At 42.2% G+C, this 16,520-nt stretch overlaps 1 protein-coding gene across 2 annotated transcripts in view; it reads right to left on the bottom strand.

The window, feature by feature from the left end:
• Positions 1–3,083: 3,083 nt before the first annotated feature.
• The window catches only part of NDRG1 (N-myc downstream regulated 1), a 39,592-nt gene continuing 26,155 nt past the window's right edge, over positions 3,084–16,520 (bottom strand). For both annotated transcript variants that reach the window (XM_053991767.1, XM_053991776.1), the window contains exons 6-16: positions 15,195–15,257; positions 13,568–13,628; positions 13,023–13,109; positions 11,787–11,843; positions 10,745–10,848; positions 10,297–10,353; positions 9,448–9,499; positions 8,629–8,676; positions 7,065–7,100; positions 5,693–5,744; positions 3,084–4,934 (exon numbers count right to left, since the gene is read on the bottom strand). In XM_053991767.1, the coding sequence (XP_053847742.1) occupies positions 4,669–4,934; positions 5,693–5,744; positions 7,065–7,100; positions 8,629–8,676; positions 9,448–9,499; positions 10,297–10,353; positions 10,745–10,848; positions 11,787–11,843; positions 13,023–13,109; positions 13,568–13,628; positions 15,195–15,257 (883 nt within the window). In that variant the 3' untranslated portion in view covers positions 3,084–4,668. The remainder of the gene's footprint in view (positions 4,935–5,692; positions 5,745–7,064; positions 7,101–8,628; positions 8,677–9,447; positions 9,500–10,296; positions 10,354–10,744; positions 10,849–11,786; positions 11,844–13,022; positions 13,110–13,567; positions 13,629–15,194; positions 15,258–16,520) is intronic.

A 16,520-nucleotide genomic window follows, 5' to 3' on the forward strand; every position in this document is an offset into this window, starting at 1 on the left:
GACAGTGTGCATCTCACTGCTGTGTGCAGGGCTGGTTGGCACCTTTGCATGGGGTGGGCTTGTCAAAGCCTACAAGCAGATTGGCTATTCCCTGGGCCAGTGCCAGGTCCAACAGGTGGGGCAGACCCACAGCTCAGCAGCCCCATCTTTCCTGCCCATCATGCTGCTGAGCCTCGTGGGGACTTGTGCACACAGAGGACATACACACACAGAGCCAGGGCATGAGAAGCTCAGGCTGGTGGCACGTCCTGCTCTTTTCCAAGTGCCCTGGCTCATTTAGGCTTTGCCTGGAGCTGCCCCAGCCCTTCTCCAGTACTGCTGCCCAGCAAACAACCCTGCCCTCCCCCAACCCCCTCCACGCACTGACCTTGACCTGAATACCATAATCCACTCCAGGCACAAGCAATTGCAGAGAGTGGCAGCTCACCCAAAGATACTTTTTGCAGCTCTATTGCAGGTCACAGCTCGCTATGGTGCAGCTGCTTGTGAAGGAAAACTGCCTGCCATCCCCTTTCCCAACCCTTGGGCTCTTCTGGACATGCCCAGTGATGTCTGCATGCAGTGTTTGATGCACATCCCACCAGTGCCGAAGTATGTAAGGGTCTATGGGATGTGGGGCTGCCTCTTTAATGACATCAAAACAATGACTCTCCTCCAGCCCATAGGAGTGCTGGGTAAGCGAATGATCCCCACGCTGAGTTGCAGAGAACAGATATTGAACTGTCTGGCAGTTGCAATCAGAAGCCTTTTTTTTTCCTTTTTCTTCCCCCTTAACACTGGTCAGCAGCTGTGTTGTTTATAAAATGAATGGAGCCCTTAATGAAGCAATGGATAGAAACAGTGAGAGGCTGTGTCTGTCTGTTACAAAGGGCTGAGGGGGAAGGGTTGAGCTCTTAAGATACCCTGACATCCTTTCTGTCACTTATTTAAACATTAGGCATAGCAGTGATCAGCTACCATCATAAAGTCTATATTTGGCTCAGTGGAAATGCTAAATCCACACATCAAACCAGCTGTTCATATAGACAGACAGGGAGAGGCTTTCTGTGCCTGCGAATGTAAAACAGTGCAAAATAGTGCAAAGAAAAAAAAGAAGATACAGCATGTGGGAAGGGGGAGGGCCAAGCTGAAAGCAACACTGATCAAAGTGTTGCATTGGTGAATGCAACAGACCCCATTGCAGGCACATTGAGGATTGCAGCAGATACTCTGCCCAAGATGCAAAAGCAGTCAGGGAGAGGATTCCAGCACTGGAGAGAAAAAATAAGCAGCTTTGCTATAAACAGTTTTCACCCCAGCTCAGTCCATCACTCACAACACATGACATTAATCATAAACCTCAAAAACACATCTAGGTTAAAGTTTCCAGCTGTTCAGTCAATAGAGACTTTTAAAGAGGAAAGCAGCAGCATCCTTCAGCACAAAAGTCCTGCTGCCACATCCTCTCCCACTCCCCCTCTGCAAGGACAGGGAGGGGGAAGGATAGCAGGAAGTTTAGCCAGATTAGTAGATGTCGAGGCCTAGGCAGAGGTGGAAATAACTTGGATTTCAGCAATGTCATCCTTTCTATTAGTGGTTTTAAAGAGTACCACTGCAGCAAAGATTTGGCATTGAGATACACTAATGCAATCAGGAAGCCTCATAGTCCCTGGGAGCCCATCCTGTTTTCTTTCTTTATAGCCCCAAAGGCACTGTGAGGGGAGAACTGGTTATTTTCTGGAAACCTCTTGTTACCCTATCAGAATTTCCTCTATGCCACAGTAGCTCCTTGCTCCCTAGTGGCCATTCACACTTGGAAAAAAGTGAGACCCCAGCTCCTGTTTTCCAGGTTAATGACTCTACAATATTCAGGCTAACACAGAAGTCAGCTTTTGCAGCTCTGGGAAGGGTTATTATAAAAATTTCTAATAAATCTGCAAGCCACTTGCATCTCTTCAGTTACAACACAAACTAAAGATGCCAGGAGACCAGTACTGCAGGGAAAGAGGAGTCATAACTCCTTGTAAAAGGTAAGACACCACTCCTCTGTGCTGCCCTCCAGCTTTTATGCACAGGAACACAGTGTTCTCTGCCAAATGAACACTTCTGATTGCAAAGCTGACATTTGTAGTGATCTAGCAACTCCTTGCAGCTCAGAAGTGCTCACAGATCCCTTTGTACTGCAATAAGGCTTGGATGCATTCCTCTCCATTAAACCAAAATAAACTGCCCAGGCTTGACAGGCACACCATGGTGTCCTTGTGGAAGGAATGATTAGCCATTCCCAGAAAAGCTCAGCAAAGAACCTAACTTCGCCCTTCTTTTGTAAGCTGAGCTGGCACAGGTTGCTCCTGTTTTCACAGGCACTGGCTGTCAAGCCCTTTGCTGGTATCAGTCCAGTCCTGACTGCTGAATCATCACATCCAGTAAAGCCTTGGCTCAGACATGACAAATATTTGCTTTTGCATCTTTCTATCACAGGATTTTTTAAGATACAGGAGGAATGAGCAGCCCAAAATAGTCCCAGCAAAGTCATGAAAGCACCTCTCCCTGAAAACTCCAGTATGTTAAGTAAGTCACTAGGTTAATCTTTATTTTCCTGAAGTTACATTCTTGTAAGAGCTTCAAAAAGAACCACCTTGAGAAAATCCAAGTGGCATCTGCAATTTCAGTCAGGAGGTCTGAATAACTCCAGATATTAATGGAGAACTCATCACATAATGGATTTAGAAATCAGAAAGGATGCAATGAGTGTGGCACCAACTCCAGTGAGGAAGTCAGACCCCAGATCTGTGCAGTAGACAGTACTTTAGTCAGGGAGACAGAAAAAAGTTCAAACAGCAAGTAGTACTCTGTATCATGGCTCAATATTTTTCTGTATTTCTATATCCTTTAGTGCTAAAATAGTCAGCCACAATGCTGATGAAGTGTGTGGTGTTTTCCTAGAATAGTAGGCTGGAGGAGGGAAAGCTCTAAGCACAAAAGCAGGGAATGACAGATCTGAGTAAAATCAGAAAGACTTCCTTGATACAAAGGGATGACAAGAATATACTTGGACTGAAAAATATTATTGTACTCCTGGTAAAATATGAGGACACCAGACATTGCAAAGTTACAAATTTATTTGTTTTGAAATAAATACAAATACTTCATTAAGAAACTTTTCTTGATAGACTTTACACAATAGCTTTATTCTTTCTGGAAATTGTCTGTTCTTCCCACAAAATGTTATGGATATTCTACACAAGAGCTGAAGTTAGTCAATATAAAGTAACCTAGATGGTGTTCTTCTGAACAAGCAACCCCAAAGTATTAACATTTGCTATGTAACTGCTCAGCATTTGAGCTTTTTGTCTGTGTGAGGACTGCAATTCAGCAGGTATGCACTGGAGCCGTGGAAATCCTGTCCCACTAGCTATGGAAGGAGAAACTTAAGAACACCCAACTGTGACATTCTGAGTGGCAGAAAGGTATCAAGCCACTAGCTTCAAAGAAAGCAACTCAAGGAGGCTATGCAAAGATGCAGAACCAGCAGATCATGACGTTTACAAAATCATTAGACACTGTATTCCAGAGATACAGTGTTGCTGCTCCACCACTTCATGGAATACACTTTTCAGCACCAGTGAAATCTCATCAGTTTCAAATCTAGTAATTAGTGGCAGTTGAATGTACAGTTATCTAATTACATGCCCATCCCACAGTTATTAATCTCTCCTGACAAAGAACAGCTGGATCTGTCTTTGCTTACAGAATTCCAAATTTATGACAATTGTGCTGGACACAAAAAACTTGAGCTGCAAATATAAGAAGCTTTCTGAAGGAAATATCAATCTGTTTCTGCTTAGCTGGCATGTACAGCTACCCTACTTGTTACAACTACACCAACTTCTGCAGTTTGGTAACCCCTTTGGCCCAAGTTCCCAAACAGGAAATCCTACCTTGCTTACCAAATTGAAATCCTGTCCTCATTTGGTTAAGCAGGTTTTAGGGTCTAGGAGGGGGGAAGGAAAGGAAGACTGGAACTAAATCTCAAAGAAGTGAAATGAAAAACCTTAAAGATTTAGTTCATCTCAAAGTCACATTAAAATTGCCTATTTTGGTAGTATATTATTGTACATAGGAAAACAGGCTTGAATACTAATGAATTAGAAGGCCTATAAATGCACGATACGTTAACTTTTCTATCATTTGAAGTCAAGCTATATACAATGAATTCAACTCCAGCTTCAACATGAGGCCATAACACATTTGTTTAATTTCCTTTTCTTAAAGTCATCCTTAACAGTTATTTTTTTTCTCCCCCGCTTTGAAACTCATCTCAAATTGTGCCAGTTTACTTCAAGAGAGTAAGAGATAAAGGGGCCTGTAACAGCTTTGATTTTAAAGCAGGGTATTGAGCAATTCTGGTTTGACTCTGAAGTGTTTACAACCACATCAGCTTTTGGCAAGTATCCTTTAGAATTTGGCATCCACTGAAGGAGGGCACAATAGCAGCAGCTGTCTGAGATACAAGAATGACGATTGAGCAAATGAGATGCTTCTTTTCTTTGGTCCCTCTCAGACCCTGGTGAACAGAGTTCATCCTACAGAATAGCTAGAGATTAATACCAGTTATGTTTTTGTGATACACAGGGGGCATCCATTACTTTTTTACACTGTGACCAGTTTTGAACCTCCCACAGCCATCTAACAGGACACTTCCATGGACTTGGGGCTTGATTGTTCAGCGTTACTTGCCGAGTTGGGCGTCAGCTCGATCCGTGTGTCTGTGTGGGAGCGGTTCCTGGAGCCATCCCCGGTGTGGGAGCGGCTCCTCGTTCCCTCCCCGGTGTGGGAGCGGCTCCTCGTTCCCTCCCCGGTGTGGGAGCGGCTCCTCTGTCCTTCCAAAGAGGTTACGCTGGAGCCAGAAGCAGTGCGGGACCTCATCAGCCTGGTCATGCTAGCAGAGGGCACTGGAAGAAGAGTCTTTCATTAATGCCTCGCTGCATGGATGTGGAAGGAAGCCCTTGCCTTCCCCTCAGCCTTAACCATCCTTGGAGGAGCCTCCATGGTTGAATAGATACCCTGAAAAGTTTCAGGGTACCTTTACATGCATAAGTATCTCCCCTGCATGTGGTTAAAGAGACCAAATTACTACAATGGAATTAGTGGCCAGGGCTAAGGGATTCAAGAAACTTTAGGGCACATTGCTGTGGCTGCAAGAATCCAGAGGGAAACTGAAGAGACTCATCAGCCCTCCCATTATTTTTCAATGTCCAACCTTTGCTGGCAGCCCAGGCTTATAGTGCATCCTCACAGCAGCTGGCAGAAGTAAATACATGAAAAACAAACAGCTACAACTCAAAGAAGTTTAAATAAGATTTTAAACCTCATTTAAAACCAGTGAGGTTTTAAATGAGGTGTGCAGTAGATGAACCATATCCTTCGATGCCACAAGGGGACACTATTACAAATAGTCAACCTTAAAAACATTGAGATCAAGTAGAAGAGGTATTTGTGGGTATAAGCTGTTTTCAAAGCTCTCTACTATTTAATAACATCACTTGGTCTGAAAACCCTTTGCCCAGATACAGCATGTGTTTTTTTCCCCTTGCAAATGCATATCCAAAAGGGAAAAAGTGACACATCTGGGATCAGAGACTCTCTGGGTGTTTAGATGCCCAATTAACTTCAGTAGCAAGATCAGCCACTCAATAAAACAAATACTTACTGTATCCCATTCCCTGAACAAAGTATTTGAAAGCTTCAGCAAGCTTGGCAGGCTGCAAAAGAGAGACAGAGTTATCATAAGCAGTGCTCAGTAGATTATATTACAGATTCCACAGATGCCCTATCTTAACAGGGACATATTAAATATTCTCTGGGTTCTACTGACTGCACGAAAACTTCATTTATAAGAAAATTCCATCATTCCCCTCACTAGTCGTACCCCCATTATTTTACAAAATGAATACATGCATTTGAGATCCAGGGAACACAAGTGGTCTAAGCCTGGCTCAAAACTTTACTTGAGCAGTTTCTGAGGCAGCTGAACCAAAGTAAAACAACTGGCCCCACAAAATGTACAAGGCAGTTCAGACAAGACCAGTAACTGAGTAATTCCTAATCAGTAGAGAACAAATTCAGCTATTCAGAGTTGATAGTAATGTGTATAGGGCAAGAAAGCTCACCAAGAATATACCAGCACAACTGCCTACAACCAACATTCTTGCAGTGAAGCATTCCCTGTTTTTCTCCTCTGCTAACAGTGGCCACATAAGCTTTACAGTCTCCATTATTTCACATGAAGTTATTTTTTGTGTAATTCTCTCAACCACTGCAAAGAATGGACTCTCCATAACAGAAGCAATGCACATACTACCACGTGGCTTTAAAAAAACTTTTTCCCAGTTCCCACTGTTGGAGCACACATTGCCTGTAAAGGGACTTCAGCTGCAGGCAATTACAAATTTAGCTTTTCTTGAAGTTCACAAACACCACTTTATATTTGCTTAGAAATCTGTTTAAATGTTAGATCACATTCCAGAGCTGATTTACAAATCAGCTCTTTTAATGAGGCAACACAAGGGCATAGGTAAATTTTAAATTTGCCAGTCTGGCTTTATTAGCAACTTGGAACTTATGTCTAAATGTGTTTTAGAAACTCCAGTTCATCCACAGTCAAGCTGAGCTAGTGTATGCAATAACCTAGCATTGTTACTTCCTGTCTCCCACTTTCCTGATGTATATTATAAATAGCCCAAGTAAGAATGTTGTTAAAATGTCAGTGGCTCAAGCCTTAATCTACATTATCTTAGTAAATAGGCATAAAATAATACCTCTGCACTGCCACCTCAGTTCTTTACTTGGTTAAGACTATCAGTGAAAATAATATCCCCTCCTAATCTCAATTTTGTGCTTCATTGCTCTTTAAAGAAAAAAGAAAGCTCAGATGACCAACTGACATCATTATTCATGAAATCATAACCATCCTTTTGGCTGACAATTGGGAACAGCAAGTACCCTACAGGAAAACACCCATTTGTTGCAGTCTGACACGCTGCAGAACATGATTAGTAGGATTTCCGCCAGCCAAATCCTACCTGGGAAACTTGGGGGAGCCCACCGCAGTCAGCCATCTGAAATGGGATGAGAACAGCCAGTCAGTGTAATGCCAGAGGAACTCACTTATGCTCAGGATATATTGAAATGACCTTTTTAGCTATCTGGCAAAAAAACACTTCCTTTTGTTGTGTGAGTAACATACACGTGGCTGAACGCATCAAAGCAAGCTGTTAAATGTTTATGAAAGCTACGACTGCACCCCAGAAAACCACAAAGGCTCTTGGTGCTCAGGGAAAGCATCAGCTGGAGCTACAAATGCTTTTTGCTGGGCAGTGATTACCAGTTTCTTAGAAACCAGCCTATTAGTCCTGGTTGCAAGTTCAGCTCTGAATTACAATAACATGACTCTGTATTGACCTGGATGACAAACAGGGTAGAGAAAACAAACACCTTAAGCTCAGAGGTGAGAGGGAAAAACGATTTGCTGAGATTGCTGATGGCAAGCAGCAGCCTGACTTGCCAAGGGAAGCAGGGAAAGCCAAATGAGAAAAGCTATCTTGAGTGCATGAAATATTTTTGGAGCATTTCATTTTTCCTGCCACTCCACCCCTCAAAGTCAACCCAACAAAAACAGTCCTGTTCCAAGGAACACTACAAGCTGAAAACAGTAGAGCTGTAAATTACAGGAAACCCCAAATCCCATCTAGGATTAGTTAGCAGAAAAACAGGCCTGAAGCAGGATCTGGCATCAGCCATATCCCTGGACTGAGCAAAGGCTGGCCACTGATACCAGCTCTGAGACAGTGTTAAACTTTCTTAGGGTGTCTGCCACACCCACATTATAGGACGTATATGTAACTCCTCAATGTTAGGAGGAAAAAAAATATTTTTATTTATTATAATTTTCACTGACTAGTTCACTAAAGAGAGATGCAGTAGAAGCTCTTGGCAAAGCATGACCAAACTTGTTTCACTGTTTGCATGCTATTACTTCATCATTACTTCATTACAAGCTGAAGATTGCACTCATACTCTGAATGCCAAATATCAGCCAAAGCCTTTGCATGATGTTCTGTGGTTTTTAAGTGCATTTTATCAATTTTTCTGGAAATCATCAGTAAGATGTCCTGGACTGTACCCTCATAAAAGGCAGATTGACCAAACTGTGGCTGATAGATTAGCTGTTGATTCACCTGACACTACTGCTGAGAGGCAAGCACAGGAACAGAATGAACTGCTTTGCACTCCTACTCTGCTCACAGCTTTTCAAACCTTTCAAAATATCTCAAGATCAGCTTTGCCAGCTCTAGTCAAATTCATTATGGGTATGCGAAATACTGAGTATTTCAACTCTCATCCCTACTATTCTAAAATGGAGGAGCTGAGAAATTCCCTGCTGTAAATGCTGACAAGAAGTCTCTAGTCTTGTTTATCCCACTAAAATACTCTCACCCTGAAGGAACTGTCTTTTTAAATCAGAACTGGATTCTCACTGCATTATCACTATTGCAACACATCACTCTAGTTCTGCTTTTTTAGCTAATCCAACTGGTTTTATGTGAGAGGAATGTTTATTTTGAAAAGCACAGTTTTTGTTATTACCTTCAGAAGTGTGGTCCTTGTTGGGTCCAGCTTTGAGTTGCATTCAACCTATAGAAAAGAATAGCAGCATAAGGCATTGCACACAAGATTTTAAGTATGAACTCTTGTATGAAAACAGATCCAACATCTTGTTTTCTGGCTTATTTCAGATTAAACTGAGTGTCATATGATTCTGTGTGAAGACTATGTATACATATACACATCTTCAAACCCAAGTAAGTGAGCTCACATTTTTAACTGCATTTTTTCCATGTACAAACCCATACTTGCGAACTTGAGAGTTTTTTTCCCCCCCCATCTGTTTCTGGGACTTCAATGGCAACAAGTGTTGTTTATCTTGTGATTTGGGGTCATCTGGTAGCCTCCCAAGTGGTGAGTAGCCATGTGGCCACAGGCCAGCAGACTGGGCATGCCCATTAAGGCACAACATTTGAAGTCATCCAGTCATCTGGGGAGAGTTATAATGGTCAGAAAGAAGCTCTTCACTTCCAGAGTGACCCAGGGCACAGCTCCAGCACCACACAGCAAGTTAAAATACCAGCAGCAGATTCCTCTCTAAAGGAAAATATTTGCGGTTCACTGGAACTGCTGTGGTGATTGTTTCTAACGTGGTAGCTATTAAATAATAGTGCACAGGCAGAAGGGACAAACAGCATGGAATTAATGGCTGCTCTCCTGCGGTCTGGAAGAGGAGAGCCACTGGGCTGGACTGATAGCCAGCAGGGCTGCTGTGTGGCAGGGGCTCTGCTGGCCTCTTGCAGCCCCTTGGCTCGCCCACCCATCCTCAGCAGGGTGGCAAAGATGGCTCGAGGTACCCACCACGGCATCCACTGCTGGGGAGCTGTCACCGACCACCAGGAGGACAGGACACCTGCAAAGAAGCAGACACGAGTGGTGTTATCTCTGCCACCCAGACCAGACTTGCCCTGAGTTGCATTCTGTGTCTCTGGAAGTGTGAGACAGTTAAGCATGTGGAAATGATTTGGTTTGTATTCCAGACACCTTAAAGATACCTCAAACCCTGCATTAGCTGCAGATCTAGTGACATGCTCTGATTCCTTGCCTGAGAACCTGTTCCTTTCCCCAGCTGGCAGCAAATCAGCCCTTGCCAGGGCTCTTATTTTTTCCTTGCTTTATAAGAAATTAATGTGGGTATCAGCATCAAAGTCTCATGCCTACCACCCCCCAGATCCCTGAGCTCCAACTTTAGGTTCTGTCCATCCAATTGTAAACAGATTGTCAGAGGAACAGAGTCTCCTTTGTATAACCATCAGCAGCTGAGCTAGGAAGGACTTGACAACTTATGTTGCACAAGTCAGAGCATAAGCAAAAGCCAGATGATCTGTCAAATCATTCTCATTCCTGCTCTATCCTCCTGGAAGATTTTGTTGTTTGGTTGGTTTTCCAAGTGGTTTTAGACTGGGCTTTCTTGGTTGTATTAGCACAGCTCAAGTACCTTCAGAGCTATAGTTTCCATTAGCTATAACACTTTTCTGCATGAATCTAAATACACTAACTTTTCAAGTACTTTGTAAGCCCAAATTTTTAGATGCACAGTGACAGGAACTACTTAACTTTCAATTTCAATATGTTTGCCAGGTCTGAAGAGAGGAGTTCTTTCTAATGGCAGTCCCTGACTTGCAGTAAGCTCTCAAATAAAATACTTACTGAAGGGTGACAACATTCACTCCAGGAACAGGGCGCTCAATCTCTAGGTCTCGCCGACTAAAAAAAAAAAAAAAAAAAGAGAAAGGAGAAAGGCTTTTGATATATGGGAATTTTATAGATACTTCTATATTCTTCTAGTTTAGAGAAGGCACAGACACTCTCATGTTAATTTAATCTGACATTTATTGTGGCCTCCATAACTGACATAGAACCACACTTAGACTGAAGGATCAACGTTATAGTTCAGTCCCAGTGTACAACCTTTCACCCCACAAATACACAAGGTCCTTCTCCAATAAGCAAACCACCTGAGATCCCTAAAGGCACTATTAAGCAAAACTTCATACTGGGGGAACACATGTAATCCCACCACGCAAGAAATACTCTCTCTAAAGAGCTGGACAGCCTCTTAAAAGTTTCCAGTTAGAAATCAGGTAAATGTATTTACCTGTTGTAAGAGTTGACAAAGAGATGAAGGTTGGTTTGATTCATATCATTAATGATATGCTGACGGTAAGTATGGATCAGGTCATGGTTGCTGTGAATCTCTTCCTAAAGTGGAGACAGAATTATTCAGAACAGGGGCTATTTTCTGAAAGGATCTGAAGACATGGCACAGTAGTTGTGTATCAGACTCATAGATATGAGATGCACAACAGGAGTGCACCTTGAGGGAAGGGACAGCTTTCAGCACCCAGTGACGTCACCCAGAATTAATACTAGCTTCTGATTGCAGTACCACAATTTTCACTTGAAAACACAAATATGTCGTAATGTTTAAATCTCACAATTGCAAAACGTTGTAGTGCAGATGATTACAGTCAGACAAGTGTGAGGTTTTAAAACAAACAAAAGAAGATTCAGGGTAAGAAGCCTAATAAATCTTTCCAGGGTGAAGCAGATGTTGAAAGCTTACAAACATGTAATGTGGAACTCAGTTTCACAATAGTAAATAACTAAGCTTCGAGGACTTCAACCAGTAACATTTTCAAACAGTTGGGCTCTAAAATCTATATAGATTAGTTCCTTGTTCTGCTGGAATGGAGTTTTCCATTGCATTTACTAACAATTTCAGGCACAGCGAAGTACCCTCAAGGAACAGCTCAGCAGGTTGCATTAGGCTTGCACTGGAGAGCACTGTTGATACTAATAAGCAGCTGTCACAGAGCTACAAGTATATTATATTAAAAAAAAAAAAATCTGTGGGGTTTTTCAGCTCAGAACATGAGCATATACAACTCTTATACTCGTGTTTAAGTGTTAACTGCCTAGACAGGGAGCTGCCTCTGTTAGAGTTGTCACAACTGAGATACACTTGAGTACTCAGGACACAGAAAACCCATGGCAGAATACTGCCCGAAATGCTGGGGACACAAGTATGAATTCTATCTCAGTTTAGCTTCATCTTTTGTTGCTTAACTGAAAGCTTCTGCACTCCTCCCAGCCCCAGGAGGTAAATACAGATGGCTGAATACATCAGAGGAACATACCTTTCCAAATAGATGTGAAATGACCATGTCTGGCAAAGCATTCGTCCAACCTGAAATCTGAACAGCAAGATTACCTAAGTATCTGCTATCAACACAGCCCCTGAACACCTTCCAATTACCCATAAACAGACCAATGGATGTTTCTTTGCTCTCTCTACACGTAGAATATCCTAAACTGATATTTTCCCCCCCTCAATCCAACTAGAACACCATTAGGGGTTTGAGTCATTCTCATCAGATGTCTTCACTAATGCAGTTATACAGGGAACACACTGCTAGGGGCAGAGGTGTACAGGGAATCACTCCCTGCAAGAAACCCAAGCAAACCAGCCTGGTCGCTCTCACTGAACTCCACTGCCCACTCTCCTCCCTAACAACCCACCCTGACAATGCAATGGAACTGGTACCAGAAGCTCACAACCCACAGCAAATGCTCCTGCTTTGGAAGGACACAAGAACATAAGGCTCCTGCTGTGCTCTCGAGGTGAGCAATACTCACCTTGAGAGGTGGAAGGCAGAGTCACAGATATGGAAGAATTTAACGCACTGAGGCGTTGGGTGAGAATCAAAATGGGTCAGGTTCATTTCAGCATGGAAAAGTTACTACATTTCATTTAAATAACTTTGTCCATCAGTTTATTTTGACAAGTTTGATATAGGAATATATTTAGTAACTAAGCCTTGAAAGAATGTTATATCCTGGCTCTGCAAGTTTCTCCTAGGAGTTTCTTTTATGTCAGCATCTTCTGGTTGTATAAACCATCTGTAGCCAATGCTCTTTTCTGAGTCCTTTTGGCATCTAAGACTCACAGATTATTGAAACATGGAGGATGCTGTTCTGGACATTTTTCTGTGCTCTGCTTCATATTTTGAGCTGTGTTGGTAAACAAAGCCATGGACAAGAAAGCACTGAATGCTGCACAACGCTTGAAGTTTTCTTGAAAGATGTTTCCAAAACTACCATCTCCAAGTAAACTGTTCTCCCCAGCAGTTATGAGCTGTTAGGAATTGTCCCAGTAGCTCCATTGTGCCACATGTATCTGTCTTCTCAAAGTACTTATTTTTAACACTAGCCCTGTATGAAGTTTTTTTTTTGCAAATGGAAGAATAAACACAAAAGGAATTAGCCCAGAATGTTTAGTATCTGCAGCCATGCCTTGACATACAAGACTGCCAAGCTCCTCATGTCCCACAGGCTCACAGTAAGATTTATTTTTCTAACTTAAAGATGTTTACCTTAGTTGCTGCCCAGTCCATCCAACCTTCAGCACAAGGGTTTACATTAATGAGAACTAATCCCTCCACCATCTCTGCATGGTTTAACTGCAAAAGAGAAGATCTAAGATTCATCAGATATCCTTTGCAGCTCAACAGTCAGCAAAAAATTTAAATTAGCAAATTATGTCATGGGGATGAAGGTGGTAGGTCTAGTTTTATCTTGCAGAAAAGAAGCATATGTATGGAAAAAAAACTCATTAAAGCAATTCAACTGAGCAGCTGGAGAACATTAGGATTTAACTTTTTCCTCCACCCTCAGTTTAAATAGAGAACTCCCATTATAAAAACCTTCTGCAAATTAACTGGGTAGAGCCCAGGCCTTAAAATGGAAAATCTAGGTCTTCTGGATTAGCTATCCTGCAGATTTCGGTATTTCACTTAAAAGCTTGGCTTGCATACTTAACTGGGCACAACAGAACAGGAATTCTCCATGCACAATATGGGGACAAAAACGTGTAAGGGAAATCAGGCTTGAGGCTTTAGGGAAGCTCCACAAAACTTACAGCAAATCTGGTTAAAATGTAGGCACCAGCTCCAGTTCCCATTCCTATGATGGTCTTCAGCCTGCACAGCAATAAAACAGAAGAGACAAATGAGGAAGGGCGCTGAAAATAGAATTACACCAGTAGCCTTCCTCTTTCACATGCCAGTGTGTATCTACAGAAGGGAGGGCTCAGCTTGGGCAAGCTGTGGACCCTCAGCAATGTCAGTGGCCCCAGTCCTCCTGCATTGCAGGGCAGCAGCTATCCTCACTTATCTTTAAGTAAATATACTGAGAAACCACAGCATTGTTCTGATCCTGGGAGGAAATGATTAGTCTCTGCCAGAAAAACTTATAAGATACAGACCTGAAATCTGCAGCCTAAATACAAAGCTCCCCCCTCCCCAGACTCCCCCTCACTTCCCCATCACAGCTGTCCAACTGGGGCACTGGTTCCTCTCTAACAGGAGGCTGGCAGGTAAACATCTCCTGCTATCCAGTCACTGGGGTGATGAAGTTTAAACTTCATAACCAAACAGGGCAGAGACAAACCAAATATTTGCATTAACTGAAATCAGATTTAAAGCATCACCTTCAAGGTCGTAAAAAATACATGGAAGGGAAGGCTAGACAAAACCACTGAGAAAAACAGGTTATTCAATATTTTTAGGAAAATACCTGAGGATAGTTTTAGTTCTCATTAGCAATATTAAATCAAGACTTTGTAAATACACTCCAGTTTCATTGATTTTCAAGGTACTGATATTATTGGTCACATTTTTTTGTGCAGTGCAACAGAACTGATGACCTTGTGCCTGACATTAGGCAGTTCAAAAAATATACATCCCCTAAGGAGGTAGTGAGGTAACCTGGTCCACAGTACTGTAAGAGCTGGTTATAACTGTGCAATGTCTAAACTGGGGAGATGGTCCAGCCTGTGTTTTCCAAAGCTGACTAACCCTGAATGCCAAATTTTCTCTTCTTGTTCTAAAAACCCCTTGGAGGTGTCTACCTGCCCTCTCCACTGTGTACCAGGAGCACGAGCTCCACAGAAAAGGAACCTTTTCAGCTACAGCTCCTGCTAAAGCTGAGCTTTAAGGCAGGAAAAATCCCCAAACCTGGTGCAGGTAGATAACCCAGGGACATTGCCACTAGGTCTTTCTACACTGGTAACCTGGCCTGCTCTTGGTAGTAGAAGAGGCTCAGGAAGGTGAGTCTGACCCCCTAGAACAATCAAGCCACAGAAGCAAAACAGTAAATGTCTTCAGATGGGACTGTGCTCTTTTTTTCCTCCCTAACCACACAGGAAAACGTGGGTTGTTACAGTGGGAAGAACAGATTGTCTGTGCCCTGCCCCTTTGAGGGCTATGCACGAAGAATACTGGAGGAAGCCCCTAAATTAGGCACATGGGATTTCTCTTAAGTTGCTTCCTGTTTAAAAATAACCAGACATTTCAAAAAGGGCCAAAAAATAAGCTCTTTCAGAAACCAAGGCAAAAGCAATCCATCTGTAACAGGGGAATCCAAAAGAACCACAAGTGTATTTCTAGCAAACAAAATGCCAGACAGCCAAGCTAAAACAAACGCCTGCTCTTTCACTGAGCCACACAGAGAGAACGAGAAAAATAAGTAAACAGTTCTGCACTCACCCAAACTGTTTCAGGATTCCAGGAATCATTTCAGCCAGCTGATCCATGGAGGGATACACATACCTAAAACAAGCACGTTTTTGAGGAGTTACGACACCACGTCCAGCAGTGCACACTGGCATATTTAGAGACAGAGTGATCACTGTAGAGCTAGTACCAATTGTGGTCATCATGAGATCACTGAGTGTATGAGCTGAATTTAAATCAGAAGCAAGCATAAGCAATTTTGCAGAAATAGAAGCATAATCTATATATATATATATTCTATATATTACAGAACAATAGATATCTAAGAACAAAACACACTACAGTGCATCTTTCCCAAGGAAAGTTTACACTTGGAACTTATGAAAAAGTTTGAAAAAGACAGATGAGTTTCCAACCACATTCACTATGTTTGTATTTCTAGTCCACCACAAAAAAGTTTCCCAGTATTGCATAATCAGAGACTACAGAAATGACTTTTAGATATTTCGCAAAAAACTTACATGCATGTTTTTAGGGACACAAACATTACCATAGGATAAATGAGAACAGCTTTCCATTAATACTGATGGAGAAAATGAAGGCATAAGAAAGGCTATGAAGTTGATGAAGAAGGCTCAATAAAAACAGCTGTTTGTTAATGCTCCTGGTCTTCTTAAAAGCAGAAATAAAACTTTGAGAGAAGGAGATTCTGAGCAAATTCTCAACTGAGTAGCACGTGGAAAAAAATCTATCCAGAGTAGAGCTGGAAAACATCTGCCTAGGATGTATTTAAATCTCTGTTATACCTAATTATTCTCTAGTTTAGTCTCCAAAATATAACCAAACAAAAACCACCAAGGACTGCAAAACATTTTATTTTTTTAGATTTTCTTTTTGGGAAATTAAACCTTAACATGACAAAAGCTGGTGTCACTGCAACAGCTTTGGTCTGGGAGACTTTATTGTAGCCTTTCAGTACTTAAAGGAGACCTATAAGAAAGAGGAAGATGAACTTCTCAGCAGGGCCAGTTGTGATAGGAAAAGGGGTAATGGTTTAAACTAAAAGAGGGTAGATTTAAATTAGACCTAATAAAGAAGTTTTTTTACAATGAGGGTGGTAAACCCTGAAACAGGTTACCCAGAGAGGTGGTGGGTGTCCCATCCCTGCAAACAGTCACAATCAGGTTGGACAGGGCTCTGAGCAATCTGATCAAGTTGTCCCTGCTCACTGCAGAGTGGTTGGACTAGGTAACCTGTAAGTTTCCCTTCTAAACCAAACCATGATTCTATGGCTTAACTTGGGAATGCTGGTCTCCCAGTTGAAGGACAGGTAGAGATAACACAGCTTCTTACATGGCC

Source organism: Vidua macroura, chromosome 1 (genome assembly GCF_024509145.1).
Source record: "Vidua macroura isolate BioBank_ID:100142 chromosome 1, ASM2450914v1, whole genome shotgun sequence".
Classification (NCBI taxonomy): domain Eukaryota; kingdom Metazoa; phylum Chordata; class Aves; order Passeriformes; family Viduidae; genus Vidua; species Vidua macroura.